Genomic DNA, 21,817 nt, shown 5'->3' with positions numbered 1-21,817 from the left:
ATGTATATATATATGTATATGTATATATATGTATGTATATATATGTATATGTGTGTATATATGTATATGTGTGTGTATATATATACAGGAAGTCAAACTTCATCTCTAACAGGTCCCTTTGATTCTTTTTTAAAGTGTGTAATTCCTATTTTAGATCTTGCAAGAATTTCCTCACCTCCTAGAACTCATCATCTCCTTTCTCCTTTCTCTTCTGTAGTTCATTGCCTCTCTTCTCTTCTATCTCTGTTAGCTTCGCCATTATGAATATTCTAAATTCTTTATCAGACATTTGCATAATTTCTATTGAACTGTCTGTAGATGAAAAGGAGTTATTCTTTTCCCTGGGAGGAGAGGTATTTTCTTGGTTTCCTATATTTCTTGTGGTCCTGTGGTAATTTCTAGTCATCTGATGGATGGTGGGTTTCTTCCTAATTCTTGAAGTTCAATCAGAGTGTTCAGGAGCGTGCAGAAAGAGGTGATCTGGAATCTCTTTGCTGTTCCATTGTGATCCCTTTGTGTAGCAGATCCAGTAGATATTGAGGAATATATTAACCCTAATAGTATTTGGATGTTTGGCTAAAGTTCCATTAGATCAATCTAGAAACACAGTAAATGGAGATGACGAGTGGAGAGATGAGATAAAAAGAAAAGGAAACAGATAAAGAGAAACAACAATGACAACTACAAAGAAAGGGAAAAGGAAGAAGGAAAAAACTAGAAAAATTATTATTATTATTACTTTAAAAAAGCACAAAATAGAAAATGGTGTGGTGTGCTCACGTGCCATGCAAAATCACTAGTTCTCAGGAGCCATGAGGAATCTTCCTCTGAAGACCTGCCTCTCTTGTCTCTCCTGCCTGGGTGGGGGGTGTGTGGGGGAGGGGATTATTAACAAGACAAAGGTGGAGGTGAGAGCCAGAGAATACTTTACCTTTAAAAAATTTTAAAAAGGAAAAATTAAAAAAAAAAAAAAGAGAAGACAAAAGCAGAGAGAGACAGAGACACAGAGTCAGAGATAGAGAGAAGGCTAGAGGAGCTCCCTACCACTCAAGTTTGTGGGCTGGAGGCTGAATTATCAATAGGAAATCTTCATTTCTCTTTTACCCTGAAATCACTAGTTATCAGGAGACATGAGGAATCTTCATCTGAAGACCTGCCTATTGTCTCTCCTGCCCTGAAATCACCAGTTCTCAGGAGTCATGAGGAATCTTTGTCTCAGCATCAGTCACTTTCTATTGCACTATCATCCTAAGATCAACTCCCTGAAGTTGGTTTCTTTATCCTTACTTTACATATGCACGCTGAGGCTCCGAAAAATTCATGATTTTTCTAATGGTCATAGGAATAATAAGTGGCAGAGTAGAAGTAAGATTTGAATTTCAAAGAAAGGACTCTAAAGCCTGTGTTCTTTCTACTTTGCTGTTGATCAGAAAAGGAAGTAGGAAAGTTTTGAAAGTTAAGATTTTGTCAAAAATGAGTGAGTGGGAAAATAAAGCCAAAGATTTAAAAAATAGGTTTAAAAATAAATATGTAAAATAAACTTCTATTGATAGTACCAAAATTACCCACCTCAAAAAGTCAACCAATAAAACAGTTATGTCATCTGCTGTGTATATGAACAACCAGTGAGCCTACTCATAAGAAGTGGGAAGACTGTTCAGGAAGGTCCATTCATTGGATAGACATTTTGTTATGAAGAATGACTCATTAATCACTTAAATAAAAACATGCAACATGATATAAGCTTATTTTTGTTTCAAGTGATCTCAAAGAACAATGCAAACATTATTTATCCAAGGGCCCAAGAAGTACATGTGCTTATTATTTCCACTTTATAAGTGAGTAAATGGACACCCTGTGAGTCAACTGCATAGCCTAACTCTATGCCTGGACTAAGTAAATACTGCTAATGTTGAGATCTTAGTCAGTAAGTAGGAAAAAAGAACGTGATGTGGTAATAGAGTGTTTCACTGGTCATATGGTTTTCCTGAGGACAGGATTAATTTTTATACAATTCACTGAGAATTTTAGACGATTCTAACTGTTAATGATAGGAATTCCTTGTTTACTGCTTGGCTACCAAATGGCAAAACCTTTAGAAAAAGAACAATGTTGAGAAGTAGTTTCCAAAATGGGAAGATCAACTGGCTTTAGAACATCCTATGGGTCCATAAACACTGTATTTCCATACTTGGTTATAAAATGTATCCATCCCCTCTAATCAGTCCCCACCCTTTAAAATGAACTACATAAACACATACACACTTGTCCAGCACTTGCTCCACAGACTACAAGGCCCAGGTAAGCAGACATAACACCCTGTATATCACTGAACCCGGACTGTGGTATACACAAAGTGGAAATAAATCTCTAGAGGCCTTCTAGATCTATAATGCAATCCAGCCCATTCAAGTCTGATATGAAGAGACAGCAAAGAAAAACCAAGGCAGATGGAAGTCCATTAACTTTGGCAGGGCCAAAGCTGAGGAATTTCTCTGGTATTAGATACCAAACATCCTCTGGCCAGGAATCTGTCAGGATGTCTTTTCACAATAGATATAGAGGGAGGAGAACAAAATGTGGCAATCATGGATATTAACTTACTAGGAACTAATTGCAGGGCCTAGTTGAATTCCCAGAGGAGGGAAAACGCACAAGACCAGTGACTAGATCACTGACTAATACACAGACAGAAACTTCCAGTACACTGGTTGTCATGTTTTAATGGAAACAGAAACCAGTACTAGCCTTCCTTTAAAACCTGGACATTACACTAAAATTGCTCCAGGATGGCAGACAGCTTTTGGCCTTTGTGTTAAATGAAATTAATCTCTTGCTTCAATTTATTGTTAGCAAAACCAATATATATTTTCTCCACAGAACATTTTCTCTGTGAGAGCGGGAGAAACTAAACTGCTAATGTTGAGTTTGACATTTAAACTTTCATGAGCATACATGGTAAATCATAATATGACAAAAGCAATAAAGGCCCCCAAACCAAAACATCCAGACTCTGAGTGAGCACTATTAATAAAAATATAATGTATAATGCACATACTATTAAAAAATTGTAAGAGGTTTTTGCCTTAGGCCACCTGTGCTCTTTGGGGAGGGGAAGACAGAGACAGTGAGAAGGAAAGTGAGAAATCACTCCCCAGGCGCTTGGTGTGATTTTCAAGCCACCTGGGGTCCTGGATTCGAATGGTGGTGGGCCACATGCCAGCGGAATAACCCCTATGTCATCTGCTGGCCCCAATTTAAATTTTTAGTGGTTGCATTTTTTAAAAAGTGAAACACGTGAAATCAACTGTAACAATATCTTATATTTAACTCAATAAATAAAAAAGAACGTTTTGCCATGTAATCAGTATAAAACTATTACTTTCTTTTTAGTGCTAAGTGTTGGAAATCCATTGTGTGTTACACTAACAGCACATTTCAATTCGATGGCCACAAAACTACTACTTACAGTGCAGCCCTAGCCAAATCTGGCTCCAGCCAGATTTCAGTAAAAATAATACTGAAGAGTGGGGGTCAAACAAAACTCACATCCACTATATAAACACACATCAAAGTCAATAAACAAGGCTTTCAGAGATGGGCTCAGTAGCTATGGCTGCTGATTTTGCAATACAGAGAGGACGCCTAGGAGAGTTAAGAGGTTTGGAGAGAAAAGTATAGGAATGAAATCCCTGCATCGCGCCCCCCAGGCCAACCCCAAGCTTGAAGAATTTCCCAGAGGTGACAAGGGGTGGGGCGGGCCCAAGGTGGTCACTGCCTTTTGGGCTCTGGAGCCCGACCACTCGCGCTGAGGGTTGAAGTAGGAATGGGCGGATGCAGCAGAGTTCGACTCTGCCCGGACTTGCGGTGGCACCCTACCTGTCGAGCAGAGGGGTGTGGATGTGCAGGTGCTTCACCGCCACCTGAACGCGCCAGTCCGCGTGGCGGGCCGACGACACGGTGCCCGAGGCGCCGCGGCTCAGATAGCGCAGGTCGGCGAGCTTGTGGTAGGCAATGGTGGGCAGGGCGCTGCAGATGGCCTCCGCGTTCATCGTCGCGGGCGGCGCGGGCACTCGGGCCGCCGACCGGTTTCCGGTGTGCCCGCCGCAGGGCTCTGCCTCTGCGCGAGAGAGGCCAGCAAGGCCCTTCCTGCCCCGGGACGCTAGGTCCCGAGCTCGCCCATTCCCGGTGGCCCCCGCCAGCCAATGCTCTACGGGAGCTGGAGCGGGAGTCGACCCTTCTCTTCCAAGGACTGGGGTCGGCTCTGTGGCGCCGCGCCGGGCCGGGAGGCGCTTCCTCTGACGGGCGGCTCTCCCTTTCCCGCGGGCCCAGCCTGGCCGGCCGAGCTCCTCCCTCCTCAAACTTCCCAGGCGACGTCAGCGGAGCACGCGGAGGCCGGGAGAGGGACTTCCCGCTGGACCTCCGCACACTCCTGCGTCGGCCCGAGGGACCTGGGACCGGGGACCCAACACCCGCCACGCGCGGCCTGGATGGCGTGTCCAACACCGCGGCGGTGGGGCGGGGCGGGAGAGCGAGCCAGGGGCGCCCTTTTTGTCTTTTCTCCCCAACCCCCCGTTTGGAAGTTTTCCTCTTGGGAAAGCCCCGCTCAGCGGCCGGCTGGCAGGTGGCGGTTTGTCGGCGGGGCTCACCTGTCGGCTGGGCCGCGCGCACTCGGGAGTCGGGGGGTGGCGGGTGTGGGAGGGCCCGGGAGGCTCCCGCTCTGGACTCCCGACTCTGCGCCTGCGCAGGAGGTCTGTGCGCTAGTGTGAGGGACTGGAGGGACCTGCGCTGAGGGTGTCGTCACCTACTGCCCAGGGCGCCGGTCTTCCCTCCTTCCAGCCACTTCAATGAGGGGTGGAGAAACTCTGCCGTGGTGGGGAAAGTTTAGATTTAGCCCCGGCTACATGGGAACCTTTCCTTCCTCTAATTAGTGCTATAATTATGTACAGAGTTTGAAAAATAATCTTGAGAGTCCATCCCTCTGATTCCAGGTAAGGCCGCAAAGATTTCTTTAGATTTCAGAGGAGAGTGGTCAGTGTTTAATGCCAACCAAAAGAAGACCACAAATATCTTTCTGTCGTTCGACCTTAAGCACTTTCTACTACTTAGGTGACTATTTTGTCGGGCATGAGTGTAAACATTATAGACAATACCAAGTCCATATTAGGTATGTAGTGAATTGTATTGCAGCAGTAGTAGGGAATGGCTGACCTGAATCGAGGATTTCTGCCAAACAGGAAACCAGTCCTGTGTTTTTCCATTACCTGAAATGAGAGTAGCAATGTTACATTTTGTAGTACTGCGAAGCTGTAATCAAATAGTGTGGTTAAATTTTTTGATAATTTATGTTAAGATATTTAGTTTTAAAGATATAGTTCTGATACTGGTCTTTGTTGCTTACTAAGCTTTTTGCTACAAAATATGTTCAGTAAACTTTTCCATTCATTTATTGGCCAGTTAGTCAAGAAATAACAAAGCAAGACAAAAAACTAAGAGTTCCAGATAAAGAGAACAAAAAAATAAACAGGGCAGAAATGATCAAATTAATCATTAAAATTTTTTTTCCAGGACTGAAGAACAGGGATTTTCATGCTGAAAAGGCCTACCAAGTAAAAACACAAACATTAAAGCACATCTTTTAAAAGATGAGAACCCTCAGAATAGAGACATGATTCTAAAAGTTTTTAGAGGGAAGAAAAAAGAATAAAGAGTTAGGAATTAGAAAAGTGTTGTTTCTTAACAATGACACCCATGCTAAAAACATGATGAAGTGAAATTTCAAAATTCTTAAGAACAGCAATTTCCAACCTAGAATCCTATAAATTATACTGTTCATCAAGTATAAGCACAGGATGAAAACATTAGCACATGTACAAGTTTGGAAACACTTTTCATTCTCTCTCTCTCTTTAAGAAAGCTACAAGAGAATGTGTTCCAGCAAAATGGGAGTAAGTCAAGGTAGAAAAAAGATAGGGTCTGTAAAACAAGACATAGAAAATGAGAAAGGAAAAGAGATTAGAGGCAAAATAAGCAACCTCTGGAGCAGGAAAATGGCAAGTCCCAAGAGAAAAGAATAAAAGAATTGAAATGATAGATTATTTAATTTTGAATATTTGGGAACTTATATTGATAGATGTTTGATAGATCTAATGAAATATGTCATAAAACTGGAAAGAGAACTTTTTAAAATCCAAGCAAAGAAAGAGAAAATTAATTGGGTGGTTAAGGGTGTTGGACTCCCACATGGCTGACCATGGACCTGGTGGTTGAGTCTGGACCTGGTGACTTGCTTTCTCACTTTCTCTCTCTCTCTCTCTCTCTCACACACACACACTCTCTCTCTCTCTCTCTCTCTCTCTCTTTCTCTTGCTCTCTGTCCCTCTCTGGTCAAAGTAAAATACGCAAATAAATAAATTTAAATAAAATAGTTGTTAAAAATTTTTTTAAAAAATTATTCACAAAAAGCAATTACACAAAGAAAACAGCATTTTAAAGCTAATTTATTTTTAATTTTTTAAAGTTTTTTGCCACAGGGTTCATGCACTCACTGGAGAGAGACAGAAACAGGAAAGTTACCTCAGGTTGGCCATGCTGCAATTCCCTTCTCCTCCATTCTTCTGGGATTTGGGGCATGCATGCACAAATGCCTGCTTTGATTTTCAAGCTACCGTGTCTGGGATTTGAACCGTGGTCAACCATATGGGAGTCCAGCACTATAACCATTATGCCACCTGGTGGCCCCATGGAAGCAGCAATTAAAAAAAAAAAACTGTTTTGTGGAGATGAAAAGTATAGTACTTTTTAAAGCTCTTGAAAATGAATATAAATTTCTAATAAGGAGAGAGCTTGAAGCGACTAACTTAAAGAATTTATATTTTAAATTACATTTCTTTAAATTTACTCTCAAAAAATAATATATTCACATGGCTGAACATTTAAGCAATGAAGACAGATAATCCAATAGGAAATTGAACAGAAAGCTTACACACTTCATAGTAGACTGTATCTAAGTAGCAAATAAAGTAATCAACTCAATATCATCAATCATCAGGGAGCTACAAACTCTACCTTCAATACAATACAATGTCCAAATACTGGAATGACTAAAATGAAAAATATAGAATATACTGAATGTGGGTGAAGATTTGAAACAACTGAAACTCTCATACACTGTTCATGAGAGTGTAAATGGTACAATCAATTTTTTAAACTATACAGAAGTACTTACTAAAATTGCAGCTCTGCAGGTCCTCTGACTCAGCAAGTCCTCACTTTAGTAAGTGGAACTTATGTTTGCATATAGTAGAATTTTCACAGCAGTGGTATTTATAAGAGTCTCAAATTAGAAAGTGCCCAAATGCCTATAAAAAATAGAATGGTAAATAAAATGTGGCACAAATGTGCAATAGAATTCAAAATGGCAATGAAACTGAACAGTGTACACACTATTGATAAATCACACCAATATAATGTTAGATGAAAAAAGCTATACATAGAAGAGTACATATTGTGTGGGTCCATCTTATATACAGTACAAAAATAAGCAATACTATCTTATATTTTTAGAAATAAGGATAGTGGCTACACTAGTACAAGAGAGGCAGTGACTGGAAGGGAGATGATGAGGCTTCTGTAGTGACAGTGCTATCTCTCTTTCATTCTTTTTAGTTTAGAACTGGGGACATATAGGACTATGATTCTTTTGTTATTTTTGCATATGCTACATGCTGGCGTTTCCTAGAATATCCTGGTGGTCACCTGTGGTCGTCCTCTTTTTTTAAATTTTTTTTCCTTTTTTTTTTTTTTGGAGAGGTTTTCGCTATAGGGTGCGTGCGCTCGCCAGACAGACAGAGACATAGAGACAGAAAGCGAGAAATCACCCACCAGGGGGGATGGTCACGCCGCAATCCCTTCTCCTCCATTCTCCTCTTGGGATCTTGGGCACGCACGCACACGCACCTGGCGTGAGATTTAAGCCACCGGGTCCGAGACGCGAACCGTGGTCGACTACGTGGGAGTCCAGCGACATAGCCATTACGCTAACTGCTGGTTCCCAAAATTTTTAATTTTATTAAACAATTTTACATTAATTCACTGTATATCATTACAGCATACAAAATGAATTTCTCATCCGGAATACACTGAATATTAGTCCAATCAAAGATATTACCATACCTTTTGTCTTCAACAGATAATTTTCCATTTTGTATTTCTTAACTATTTAACTTCTTTCTCTTTTCCTTTAATTCCCTCCCTCTCACCTTCTGCCATTTCCCACCCTCTGCCATTGCCCACCGTTTCCCACACTGTTTCTGGTATACACAGTTGCTCTCCATGCCTTTATATTGTCCAGTATTTCTGTTTCTGCCATAGAATGCAGACATTTGGTATATATTAAGTGGGGACATACATTGCCTTTCTTTTATAGTCTGGCTTACTTCACTGAGTAAGTCTTCTATATTTGTCCACTTTCTATCAAATGCTAAGATCTCACTTTTTTTAAAAGGCTGAGTAGTATTCTGTTGTGTATATGTGACACATTTTTTCAATCCATTCATCTCTTTGTGGACATTTGGGTTGGTTCCATGTCTTAGGAATTGTGAATAATGCCTCAGTTAAAAGAATAAATGGTAAGTGCTGGTGAGGCTGTGGAGAAGAAGGAACTCTCCTACACTATTGGTGGGAATATAAATTAGTACAGCCACTATGGAGAATGATACAGAGATTCCTCAAAGATCTACAAATAGAACTACCATATGACCCAGCAGTTCTATTCCTGGGTATCTATCCAAAAGATAGGAATACACTCAGTCAGAAAAACACTTGCACATCCATGTTTAGTGCTCTGTTTCTTTATCTAGGACTTAGACTCTAGGTGCCAGTTACATGGGTGTGCTTAGTTTATGAAATTTTTTGGAGTTTACACTTGTACACTTTTCCATATATGTATTATACTCCCATAAAATGTTAATAGGTTTACATATGAAATAAACATGTGTATATGTTTGTATGTGTATAGCTTTTATGTAATTAGCGTAACACTATATACCTGTTTACTTTGCCTGTTTTTCTCTTAACAATATACCTTGAGGGGCTAGCAAGTGGCATAGTGGTTAAGGTGCTAGATTCCCACATGGCTGACTGTGGTCCAACTCCTGGAATTGGTGGCTTCCTTTCTCACTTTACCTCTCTCTCTCTCTGGTCAATTTGAATAATAATAATAATGAATAGAAGTAAATAAAATGATTCTTATAAAATTTAAAAAACAATATATCTTGGATATCTTTCCATATGAATGCACAAAATATTTCTCAGCTTTTTTTTTAATTTTTCAAAAACGAATGGATATACAATAGATTATCCCCAATTAGATTGCTTTCAGATATTTGCTACTACAAATAATGCTTCAATAAATTGCAATATTTTTTTTTTTTGAATTGAGAGTACACATGCATGCATTTAAGAGCATGAAACATCCTCAATAGTGTCATGTCACTCTATAATTCTTTTTCCCCAGCACTCTGACTCCTCTAGACCCTAGGCACCTGCTGGTGTACCCAGCGTGTTTTCAGGCTGACCCAGAGATCTGAACCTGTGGTCAACCATGTGGCTTCCAGCCTTATTGGGCACTTTTGTTACTGTTGTGCCACAGTGGCAGGGCCATGCAATAAATAACATTCACGTATGTTATGTCATACATGTGCAAGTATATCTGTGTCTTTCCAGAAGCCTAATTGCTAGATCAAAGAATATTTTCATTTGTAATTTTGGTGTATGTTGTTGAATTGTTCTTCACTGAGGTTGTATCAGTCTTCCTACAGGCGATAAGAATAGATGTTTCTCCACACATGTACTTTCCTTTCTTTTTGAGGAAGATAGTACAATATTTCCTGCTTATTCCTGAAGTTATTGCTTCTAAAGTCATTTAGAGGCTAAAATTCTGTTCATCATACATTTCTGAGTATTTGGCTTCAGTTCATTTATCACAACCTCAAACCTTTAGCTTTCATGATAGTTTTCACTAGTATATGGCTTAAAAACATGTATTCTTAGTCTAATATCTATGGACATACACTGCGATGTGTGTGTATATATATATATATATCTCGACTAAAACAAAAGACAGAGAATTATAGAGGATGGCCCTGTATCAAAGTGGTTAAGTGTCGTGTATGGGGAGCTGGATCCCTCATGTCTGACTGTGGTTCACATCTGTGCATGGCAACTTGAAAAACATGCCAGCTCGTATGCGTGCATGCTGGAAATCTCTATGATATGGAGAAATGGAAGAGAGAGATTGAGGCATGACTATGCCCCACTGGGGCAGGGGGTGCTTTCTCTGGCAAGTGCATGTGCCCTCTAATGATAATTTTAAAAAAAGAACAATTATGCAAATCAGGCTTAAAAACAAGTATCACATCTGTATGGTGATTCATCTGTTCACAATTGTGTAAAATTACAGGCTTTATTTTTACATTTACTAAGAATAAAGGTTATTTATAACTATATGTGTTATTTTAGGAACGAACAACTTGATCTTTGATATTTCTTCAATTATAAATTAGATAAAAAATTTTTAAAAAAGGACACTTAAAAAAGTTCTAATGCCCAAATTTCAAACATGTAGTCTAAACTTTCCCATTTTCAGTCTAAAAGCACCTAGTAAATTTTAAAAATAAAATTTCTGGGGATATCTGTATAATTGCTTGCTAGTGAATGTTTTCCTAGGGAAAACTAATGTTTGGAAGTGTATTTGGAACCTGCTCTCAAAAACAGAAAAAAATTCATGCTATATCTGATGATATAGATTGTTATTACTGTTACTATTAGTGATAGAGTGCATGCATGAGAGAGAGAGAAACAGCTTTCATGGGGCTTGATCTTGTAGTGCTGTCCTTCCTTCAGTTCTCCAGTTCACCAATATCCTGACATACACACATGCCTGTGTGTTTCAGACCAACCAGGCTAGAGACTCAAACTATGATTGGTATGTGACCTTCAACTCTGCAGTCTGGTATAGTACCAACTGTGCCATAGAATCTGGGCCTAGATTCTGTAAAAATGAAGAGTTAGAAAATTACAGATTTTGCAGTTAAGGAGTACAATCATGTTTCTTATTTAGCTATTCTGTGTTTAATCCTAAAATTGAACATGATGTCATTTTATTTATTTTTTGAAGCTATTCCTTTTTAACAATTATTTTATTTAACTTTTATTTATTTATTCATTTATTTTAATTTGACCAGTGGAGAGAGAGGGAGAGAGAGAGAGAGAGAAAGAGAGAGAGAGAAAGAGAGAGAGAGAGAGAAAGTAAGACACAAGGTCTGGGACTCAAACTGCAGTCGGCCATGTAGGAGTCCAACGCCCTTACCCACCACGCCACCTGCCGGCCCCCATGATGTCATTTTAAAATTCATTGATAATATGATTTTTTTTCTAAGATAATTAAGCAGAATTAAAGTTCTTCACAGTCAGTTTCAAAAAGTATTTCTCATATCTCATTTCTCAGTTATTAGTAGAGTATAATGAAGTCAACAGTGTAAGATGTTATTTGTTAATAACACTTTTCTTAAATACTTTTCATTTATAAGTTACATCTTTATCATTCAGCATTTTGGAAAAGATAAAATTACTGAAGAAACATTTCTAAGAAGGTGAAGTTAACATAGCTTTCTGTGAGAGATCAGCATGGTTACATTGCTGGCCTCCCATGTAGTCGACTGCTGTTCAAGTCCCGGACCCAGTGGCTTAAACTCATGCTGGGCGTGTGAGCATGTGTGCCAAAGATCCTGAGAGGAGAATGGAGGAGAAGGGATTGCCTGGGGGGTGATTTCTCACTTTCTGTCTGTCTCTCTCTTTCTGGTGAGCGCACGTGCCCTATATCAAAAACCTCTCAAAAAACCAAACAAATAAACAACCAAAAAACCCATATAGGTTTCTGTGAAAGTGTTGAAAAGTAAAGGAAAAAAAAGTTGGAACACCTAAACCAGTATAACCTCCCACCTAATACTAATACCTACTGAATGGTTGCTCAGCTTCTTTTGAACATTTCTTGGCTAAAGGGAATTCAGTATATTTTCAAGCCCTTTTCATTGGCCAGAGATTTTACTTATTTAATAATTTCTTACTACATTTCAGTGTGTACATTTTTATGGGGCATGATATGGTTTTTCAAGGAGGCATGCATGTGGTGTATGGTGATCAAGGATATTACCATATTCATCATCTTCAACAAAAAACATTACGTTATGTTGTATGCATTTGATTTTCATTCTACTAGGTTTTTTTTTTAAACATATATATTCAGAACTGGCGACATCTCCCACCCCTTCTTTTTTGTGGTATACTGATCCATAACCCATTTGTTTGTTTATATGCATTCTTATGTCTGTTAAATGCCTTTCAATTGTTAGAATTCTCTAACATTCTAAATTTCAGAAAGTTCTTCTGACGTTAATATTACCTGCTTGTGCTATTTTAATTAAGTCTAAATTTTCTACTTAGACCATGTAAGCTATGCCATTCATTCAACAACACAAAAGATATACCACTTCTTTAGGTGGTATTAAGGATTTAAAAGATACATACATATAAAGATAACAGATAGCATGTCATCTTTAGCCTTTGGTGCTGTCATTTACTTTAACTTGGTTTTCAGTCTCTCAATAGTTCTATGAATCTGTTTTACTGCATCAATCTACCTCTATACCAAAATCATCCAAACAGATTAGAATATTTCATATGAAATCTAATAGGTAAGAGGAGTTGTGACTGTATCTGTCTTTGATCTGAATCAATTAATGCAGTGGCAAAAAAAAATCATTAATTTTTTTAAAAAGCAGTCTTGTTAAATGATTAATTTAGATTAAACCTATGACCCAAACTGGGCATTTGGTTTGTTACTTTATTGCTTTTTTTCTTCTTCTTAATATGAACTTCATATAAATCTGACTTTCTCCCTTGGCCTTATACAACTGATTTTTTTTTTTTTTAGACCTAATGTTATAGAGTGAATTGTGTATCCCAAAAGATGTTGAAATCCTAACCCCTAGTACCTATAAATGTGACCATGTTTTGAAATAGGGTCATTGGAGTTGATCAAGTTGCATTAGGATGATCCCGTGTCTTCTCTTAAGATAGGGAAATTTGGACACAGTGACAGCCATGCATAGAGGGAAGATTTATAAAGGCATGGGGAGAACACTGTTTAAAAGACAAGGAACACGTGATGTATCAGAAGCTGCTAGAAAAGACTGGAACAGTTTCTCACAACCATCAGAAGGAAGCAACCTTGCTAACAACTGGAATTCAGACTTCTGTCCTCCAGAACGATGAGAATACTATTCTTAAGCTACCCTGATTTTTTTATTTTTTAATTTAATTTTATTTATTTACTTATTTATTTTTAAGCAGTTCTAGAGGGGCCAGCAGATGGCCAAACAGTTATATTGCTGGACTCACGTAGTGGACCACAGTTGGAGTCCCGGACCCGATGACTTAAAACTCACACTGGGCACATGTGTGTGCATGCTTAAAATCCCGGGAAATAAATGGAGGAGAAGGGATTGCGGAATGGGCATGCCACCAGGGGATGCTTTCTCATTTTCTGTCTTTTTGTTTCTCTGGTGAGCACATGCGCCCTATAACAAAGATCTCTCTCTTAAAATGAACACACACACACATACAAACAACAACAACAAAAACAGTTCTAGTAAATAAATACACTAATATACAGTTTAAAAAAAACTTTTTATTTGGGGATAATTATAAATTTATAGGAAATTGCAAAGATAGTATAGAGAAGTCCTGCATATTGAACAAATTCCTTTCAGTTGATTACATCTTAAACAATTATGATACAGTAATAAAACCAGTTGGCATTCATCCAATGTGTGTATATTACCTTATGTCATTGTATCTTAGATTCCTGTATCACCACTTCAGTCGAGGTACAGAACTATCCCATCATCACAAAAGCGTTCCTCATACTGTCTGTTACAATTAATTCACGCAATTCAAAAGTAAATACACTGAATAAAGACTTATGGTCAGAGTTCATAGCACCCTACCTTCACTCTCCACTGTCACTAACCCCTGGAAACCACTGATCTGTTTTCCATATCTATAATTTTGTCAAACATGTTATGTTAATAGAATCAGATAGTATTCAATATTTTGAGATTCTTTGCTCAGCATAATACCCTTAAAGTTTATCCAGATTCTTGGCTGTATCAGTAGTTTGCTCCTTTTTATGGTTGAATAGTTTTCCATGGTATGGTGCACTACAGTGTTTTAACCATTTACCTACTGGGGGGTATTTTGGAGGTTTCCAGGTTTTGACTATTACAAATAAAGCTGCAATGAATAATTATACACAGGTTTTTGTATAGACATACATTTTTATTTTTCTGAGATAAATGACCACAAATATAATGACTGTATTGCATGGTAAAAGTATATTTAGTTTTAAAAGTATTCTCAGATAAACAAAAACTGAAAGAATTCACCAATGCTAGACCAGCTCAATAAGACATATTGAAGAGAGTATTGTATTAATAAAACTGAAGAAAGACAATCAGAAATTAAGAAAAAGAAAGAAAGAAAATGGCTAACAAAAGTACATGGATAAGTCTGCCAATATCAATAATAATGTTGAATGTTAATGGATTAATTCTCCTTTTAAAAGACACACGCTGACTGAATGGCTAAAAAAACAGAAGCTGTCTATATGCTGCTTACAAGAAACACACCTCACTGGTAAAGACATGCAGAAACTAAATGTGAAGGACTGGAAAAAGATATTCCATGCAAATGGAAACCAAAAAAATGGCTGGAGTTGTGCTACTGATATCAGACAAAATAGAAGAGCAAAGAAGGACATAATATAGCACTAAAAGGACTTGTTCACCAAAGTTTTTTTTCCACAGATTTTTGCCTTAGGGTATGTGTGCTCACCAGAGAGAAACAGGGACAGTAAGGGAAAGTGAGAACCCCCCCTGCCCCGCCCCCAGGGAGAATGGCCACACTGCAATCCCTTTTTCTCCATTCTCCTTCTGGAATCTTGGGCACACACACAAATGCACCCGGTGTGAGTTTTAAGTCACTGGGTGACTCGAATCATTGTAGCCATGTGGGAGTCCAACATGTAACCGCCATGCTATTTCCTGGCCCAGATAAAACACTTTTAAATATTTATGTACCCAGAGAGAAGCGCTGTTCACATTCATCCTCTTCAGCTCAAGATGATGTCCCCTTGGGCAATTGGCAGCCTCATATGCTTCACTGCCTTCAGAATCCTCTGTTCCTGAGTTTATATTTGCTGCAACTTTACAGACTCTTTTGCTTTGCTAACCAAAACCCATATTAGCTATGGAGTCAAAGGGTATGTGGCAGTTGTTCAGATTAATTCACTCAATTCAGAGGTAAATATGCTGAATAAAGAATTACAGTCAGAGTGCATAGATGTAATGAATAAAATATGGGATAGCAGTCAAATCAGAAGTGCCATCCTTACCTCATCAAACCAGGCTGCTTTATTGTAGGTGCTGATATCAACAGGTTATCCTCTTTCAAGACCTCTCAGGAAGTAACACAGATATCATAGGAAGGACAGAGACTGCTTAAGAAACTTGAAAAGTCTACAAAGCTTATTGTGGCCACCATCAGTGGAGTGTGCTTGGGAGGAGGGCTTGAGCTTGCTATTGCATGCCAGTATAGAATAGCAACAAAAGAGAACAAAACAGTATTAGGTGCCCCTGAAGATTTTCTGGGGATCCTACCAGGAGCAGGAAGCACAGAAATGTTGCCCAGAATGGTGGGTGTGCCTGTTGCTTTTGACATGATGCTGATTGGTAGGAACATTCCTGCAGACAGAGCAAAAAAAAGTGGGACGGGACCAGCAGGTGGTGTGGTAGTTAAGGCGCTGGACACTCCCACATGACTGACCACGGTTCAAGTCCTGGACCTGGCAACTTTCTCTCTCTCTCTCTCTCTCTCTCTCTCTGTTTCTCTCTGGTCAAATTAAAATAAATGAATGAATAAATAAAATAACTTTAAAAAAAAGTGGGACTGGTTGACCAACTGGTAGAGTCCCTTGAAGTAGGAATAAAACCTCCAGAGGAACAGACATTGAACACCTAGAAGAAGTTGAGATTACTTTTGCCAGAGGACTAGCTGAGAAGATCTCTCCTAAGAGAAAAAGGATTAGTGGAAAAATTGACTTCATATTCCATGACCATGCCATTTGTTAGGCAACAAGTTTATAAAATGATGGAAGAAAAAGTGTGAAGCAGACTAAAGATCTTTGTACTGCATCTCTAAAAATAGCTGATATAGTCAAGACTGGACTTAAGCAAGGGAATGATATTGGTTATCTCTCTGAATCTCAGAAATTCAGAGAGCTTGCAATGACCAAGGAATCAAAGGCCTTGATTGGACTTTACTATGGTCAGGTCTTGTGCAAGGAGCATACATTTAGAGCTCTGCAGAAGGATTTTAATCATCTGGCTATTCTGGGTGCAGGACTGATGGGAGGTGGCATCACTCAGGTTTCTGTGACTAAGGGGCGATGCCACACTAGCCAGGCTGAGCCAAGGACAGCAGCAAGTGTTCAAAGGACTGAATGATGAAGTGAAGAAGAAAGCCCTAACATTGTTTTAAAGAGACTCCCTCTTCAGCAATTTGACTGGGCAGCTCAGTTTACGAGGGTTTTGAGAAGGCCAACATGGTGATTGAGGCTGTTTTTGAGGACCTTAGTGTCAGGCAGAAAGTGCTAAAGGAAGTAGAAACAGTGATTCCAAATCATTGTGTCTTTGCCTACCCTCCCAATCAGTGAAATTGCTGCTAATAGCCAAAGACCTGAGAAGGTGACTGGCATGTACTACTTCTTCCCCATGGACAATATGCAGCCACTGGAAATCATCATGACCTAGAAAATCTCCAAAGACCAACTACATGTAGTAGTTGGTCTCAAGCAGGGGAAGGTCATAGTTGTGGTTAATGATGGGCCTGGCTTCTACACCACCAGATATCTTGTGCCCATGATGTCTGAAGTCATCTGAATCCTCCAGGAATGGGTTGACCCTAAGAAGATTGATTCCTTGACCACAATTTTGGCTTTCCGGTTGGTGCTGCCACACTGGTGGATGAAGTTGGTGCGGACATAGCAAAATGTGTGGCGGAAGATCTAGGCAAAGCCTTTGGGGAGCAATTGGGGTGAAAACATAGACCTGCTGATGCAGATGGTGTCCAAAGGCTTCCTGAGTTGCAAGTCTGGGAAGGGCTTTTACATCTACCAGAAGGGTGTGAAGACTAAGAGTTTGAATTCCAACGTGGATAGTGTTTGCCTCCGAATTTCTGAGGTCTCCTCTGATGAAGACATCCAGTACTGCCTATTGACAAGGTTTGTGAACAAGGCAGTCACATGACAACAAGAAGGGATCCTGGCCACACCTGCAGAAGGAGACATTGGAGTTATCTTCAGCTCAGCTTCCTCAACTTGCCTTGGAGGACCGTTCTGCTTTGTGGATCTGTATGTTGCTCAGAAGATAGTGGACTGGCCAGGAAGTATGAGGCTGTCTATGGAAAGCAGTTCACCCTATCCACCTGGTCCACTTGCCAGCTGCTAGTGGACCACACCAGCAGCTCTGGCAAGAACTTCTACCAGTGAGTAGGCTGCAGGCTCTGCTCAGTCAGTGTCCTACCCTGGCTGCAGCACTGCTGGTTCCCCACCAGTTTGGTGTCTAGTTTTTTTCTGAGAAACCAGAGGAAGGTGGACTCGGGCATTAGGTTTGCTCCTTGATCAAAATGCCTTCAGCTATGACCACCTATCTTTCCTGGTGAAGTCTGACTCAAATAGAGTTTGCACTTCATTTTGGAAGGTAGAACCCAATGTGCTCATTTGATAAGACCCAAGCCCAAAATGGTAGCATGGAACCATCTGGAGCCATCTTTGCTGCCTGTTTCTCCCAGGAAGCCAGTCATGGCCATTGGTGGGGAGGACAATTTTGCACCCAGCCAAACACTTAACAGTAAAAAGCAAATCAGCCAAAAAATTTTAAAAATAATAAATATCTACACATACAACATAGCACCCACATATGTGAAAGAGAGACTGTTAGGTCTCAAGGAAGAGATAGTCGTTGGTGGGAGTCTCAACACCCCACTGTCCTCTGGACAGATGAACTAGACAAAAACAAAGAAAGACAAGATCTAAATGATACCATAAATGAGATGGACTTGATAGATATCTGTAGAATATTTCACCCCAAACCACAAAGTATACATTCCTCTCACCTTCACATGAAACATTTTCGAAGATGGGCCACGTGATAGGGCACTAAACAAGCTATTACAAATTCAAATGTTGAGAAACTATATCCAGCGTCTTTTCTGACCATGATGGAATCAAACTTAAAATTGACTACAGAAAGAGCCCTCAAAAATACACAAATATATGGGTGGCCACAGGGTCAGCCAACCCAAGGGGCTCTCTTACTAGGTAAGGCCTCTCGCTGGGGCCTTGGAGTTGGTGCCGCCATGGCCAGCCAGTCACAGGGGATCCAGCAGTTGCTGCAGGCTGAGAAGGTTTCCAAGGCCTGCAAGCAAAAGAACTGGAGGCTGAAGCAGGCCAAAGAAGCAGCTCAGGCTGAAATTGAACAGTACTGCCTACAGAGGGAGAAAGAATTTAAGGCCAAGGAAGCTGTGGCTCTAGGATCCCCATGCAGCAGTGAAGTGGAGAAGGAGACCCAGGAGAAAATGACCATCCTCTAGAACTACTTCTTATAGAACAGGGTTGAACCTTTGTCTATGACATCAGTCCCGAAACCCATGAAAACTACCGTGTAAATGGATAGGAGAAGAAGGAAGTCCTATCCCATGGATTGGTGTCTTAGATGCCCTCGTGGAATATGAAGCATTACGGAGCTCCAGTTATATTCTTGGGAAAAGCACTAAATTATTTTTGTATATCATATAGCAAGTCCTTTCACTTTTTGCAAAGTAGCAAATCTAACTTCTTTGTACAGTCTTAGAACTTATCCAAAGAATTCATCTTTTTACCTCATAGTTCTTAGAAATTTAATGGGTATGTGTTGTTTTAATATGCCTTTAGCTCAAGCAACATGTATCTCAATGTTAGCTTTTTCTTTCTTAGATCTAGTAAAAAAAAGGAAATACTTTGAAGAAACAAAGGGATTAATTTTTTTTTTCTTAATACTTTCTTGAAGGTCAGGGGCTTTACCTATGAAAAAGTGCTGAATAGTTACTTGTAACGTGTGTGAAGCAGCAGTCACCTTAATATAGTCCTTTCTGGCTAAAAGATAAAATAGTTACTACTAGTGTAATTGTTTGGGCTGCTTTTAGTTTCTTTTAATCAAAGTACTAGATGTTAGAATTCGCAAACTTGTTATGTGTTATTACTTGGTGTACTGATAATCATTTAAAAGTAAAAGAATATTTGTCATAAAAAAAATACATGGAAACTAAACAGCCTGCTCCTGAATGAATTTAAAACTACTGAAAAAATTAAGTCTGAAATTAAAAGGTTCATAGAAACCAATGATAATGAACAAACAAATGTTTAAAATCTGTGGGACTCAGGAAAAGCAGTCATAAGAGGGAAGTTCACGAGCATTTAGTGCCCACAACAAAACAAAACAAAACAAAACAAAAACAAAAAACAAAACAAAACAGAAAGGTGGCAAATAAATAACTTAATGACACAACTCAGGGAACTGGAAAACAAAAACAAAGCAAAACCCAAAAAATTTCAGGAGAAAAGAAATAATAGATTTGAGTAGAAATAAATGAAATAGAGCATAAAAGAACTATACAGAAAAGGAATGAAAATAAAAGCTGGTTCTTTGAGAAGATAAACAAAATTGACACCCTATTAGCTAGATTAATCAAGAACAGAGAAAGGAACCAGATACTTCAAATCAGCATGGAAATAGGCAATAGTACAACAGACCTAACAGAAATACAAAGCATCATCAGAGAATACTATGAGTGATTATACACCAATAAACAAGAAAGCCTAGAGGAGATGGACACATTTCTGGACATGTATAGCTTACCAGAAAGAAATAGAAAGCCTGAATAGACCTATAACTAGCAATGAGATTGAATAAGTAATACATAGTCTGCCAACAAAGAAAAGTCTAGGTCCTGATGGGTTTACTTCTGAATTTTACAGAATCATTAAAGAAGAACTAACTCTAATTCTCCTCAAACTATTTCTAAAGATCCAAATGGAAGGAACCTTACCAAATTCATTCTATGAAGCTTCTGTCATCCTGATTCCTAAAATAGACTAGGACATAACAACAAAAAAAGAAAACTTCAGGCCAACATCCCTGATGAATTCAGATGGAAAAATTCTCAATAGGATACTAGTGAATTGTATTCAACAACACATTAAAAAGATTATACACCATGACCAGGTAGGCTTTATTCCAGGGATGCAAAGAAGGTTCAACGTATGTAAAACAATAAATGTAATACATCACATTAACAGAAGAAAGACAAAAATCAAATGATCATATCAATTGTTGCTCAAGAAACATTCAATAAAATATAAAATCCCTTCATGATTAAGACTGTCAGCAGGGCCAGTAGGTGGCATAGAAGTTAAGATGCTGGACTACTACATAACAGACAATTGTTCGAGTCCTAGAACCAATGGTTTGAAACTCAAACTGGGAGGATGTGTGTGTATGCCCAGAATCCCAAGAGGAGAATGGAGGAGAAGGGATTGTGGCATGGCCATCCCCCCACCCCCAGGAAGGTGATTTCTCACTTTTTATATCTCTATTTTTGTCTCTCTGATAAACACACATATTCTATAGCAAAAATTTCTCAAAGAAAAAAAAAAGACTGTCAGCAAAACTGGCATAGAAAAGACATTCTTCAACACAATAAAGCCATCTGTGACAAATCCATAGCTAACATCTTAGTGAATGGGGAAAGAAAAACTGGAACAAGACAAGGCTCCCACTTTCTCCAATCTTTTTCAACAAAGTACTGAAAGTTCTAGCCAATACAATCATATAAGAGAGTCAAATAAAAAGCATTAAAATAAGAAAAGAAATAAAATCATCTCTATTTGCAGATGAATGATTCAAAGAAACCACAAAAAACTCTTGGAAGTAATAAATGAATGTAGTAAAGTGGTAGGATACAAAACTCAATATGCAGGGAACCAGCAGTTAGCGTAATGGCTATGTCGCTGGACTCCCACGTAGTTGACCGCGGTTTGTGTCCCGGACCCGGTGGCTTAAAACTCACGCCGGGCACGTGTGCGTGCGTGCCCAAGATCCCGAGAGGAGAATGGAGGAGAAGGGATTGCGGCGTGACCATCCCCCCTGGGGGGTGATTTCTCGCTTTCTGTCTCTATGTCTCTCTCTGTCTGTCTGGCGAGCGCACGCGCCCTACAGTGAAAATCTCTCCAAAAAAAAAAAAAAGAAAACTCAATATGCAAAAGTCTGTAGCATTTTAAACACCAGCAATGAACAAACTGAGATAGACTTGAAGAAAGCAATCCCATTAACAACAGCCAGAGAAAGAATAAGATATTTAGGAATAAACCTAACTAAAGAAGTCAAAGGCCTCTACCATGAAAACTCTGAAACACTTGAAAAAGAAATTAAAAATGGTACAAAAAAGAGGAAAACTTTCCATATTCCTGGATTGAAAGAGTTAATATAATCAATATGTCAATCCTACTCAAAGTAATCTATAAATTCAATGCAACTCCAATAAAATTTTCAGAAATATTCCTCACTGAAATAGAAAAAGCAGTCATAAAATTTGTCTGGAA

At 39.1% G+C, this 21,817-nt stretch overlaps 1 protein-coding gene and 2 pseudogenes across 3 annotated transcripts in view; 2 read left to right on the top strand and 1 right to left on the bottom strand.

Moving 5' to 3' along the window:
• Positions 1-4,317, bottom strand: part of RIPK2 (receptor interacting serine/threonine kinase 2) — a 50,612-nt gene extending 46,295 nt beyond the window's left edge. For 2 of the 3 annotated variants that reach the window (XM_006157548.3, XM_006157549.3), the window contains exon 1: positions 3,880-4,317. In XM_006157548.3, the coding sequence (XP_006157610.1) occupies positions 3,880-4,052 (173 nt within the window). In that variant the 5' untranslated portion in view covers positions 4,053-4,317. The remainder of the gene's footprint in view (positions 1-3,879) is intronic. The other variant, XM_027775329.1, reaches the window with a different exon arrangement.
• Positions 4,318-15,242: 10,925 nt separating this feature from the next.
• On the top strand, positions 15,243-17,668 carry LOC102472761 (trifunctional enzyme subunit alpha, mitochondrial-like; annotated as a pseudogene).
• Positions 17,669-18,537: 869 nt separating this feature from the next.
• LOC102472325 (V-type proton ATPase subunit G 1 pseudogene) lies at positions 18,538-18,854 on the top strand (annotated as a pseudogene).
• The last annotated feature ends 2,963 nt before the right edge of the window (positions 18,855-21,817 follow it).

Source organism: Tupaia chinensis, unplaced genomic scaffold, assembly GCF_000334495.1.
Source record: "Tupaia chinensis unplaced genomic scaffold, TupChi_1.0 Scaffold000547_1, whole genome shotgun sequence".
In the NCBI taxonomy this organism is placed as follows: domain Eukaryota; kingdom Metazoa; phylum Chordata; class Mammalia; order Scandentia; family Tupaiidae; genus Tupaia; species Tupaia belangeri.
Note: the sequence above shows the minus strand (reverse complement) of the source record. Positions and strands in the feature narration are given on the sequence as shown.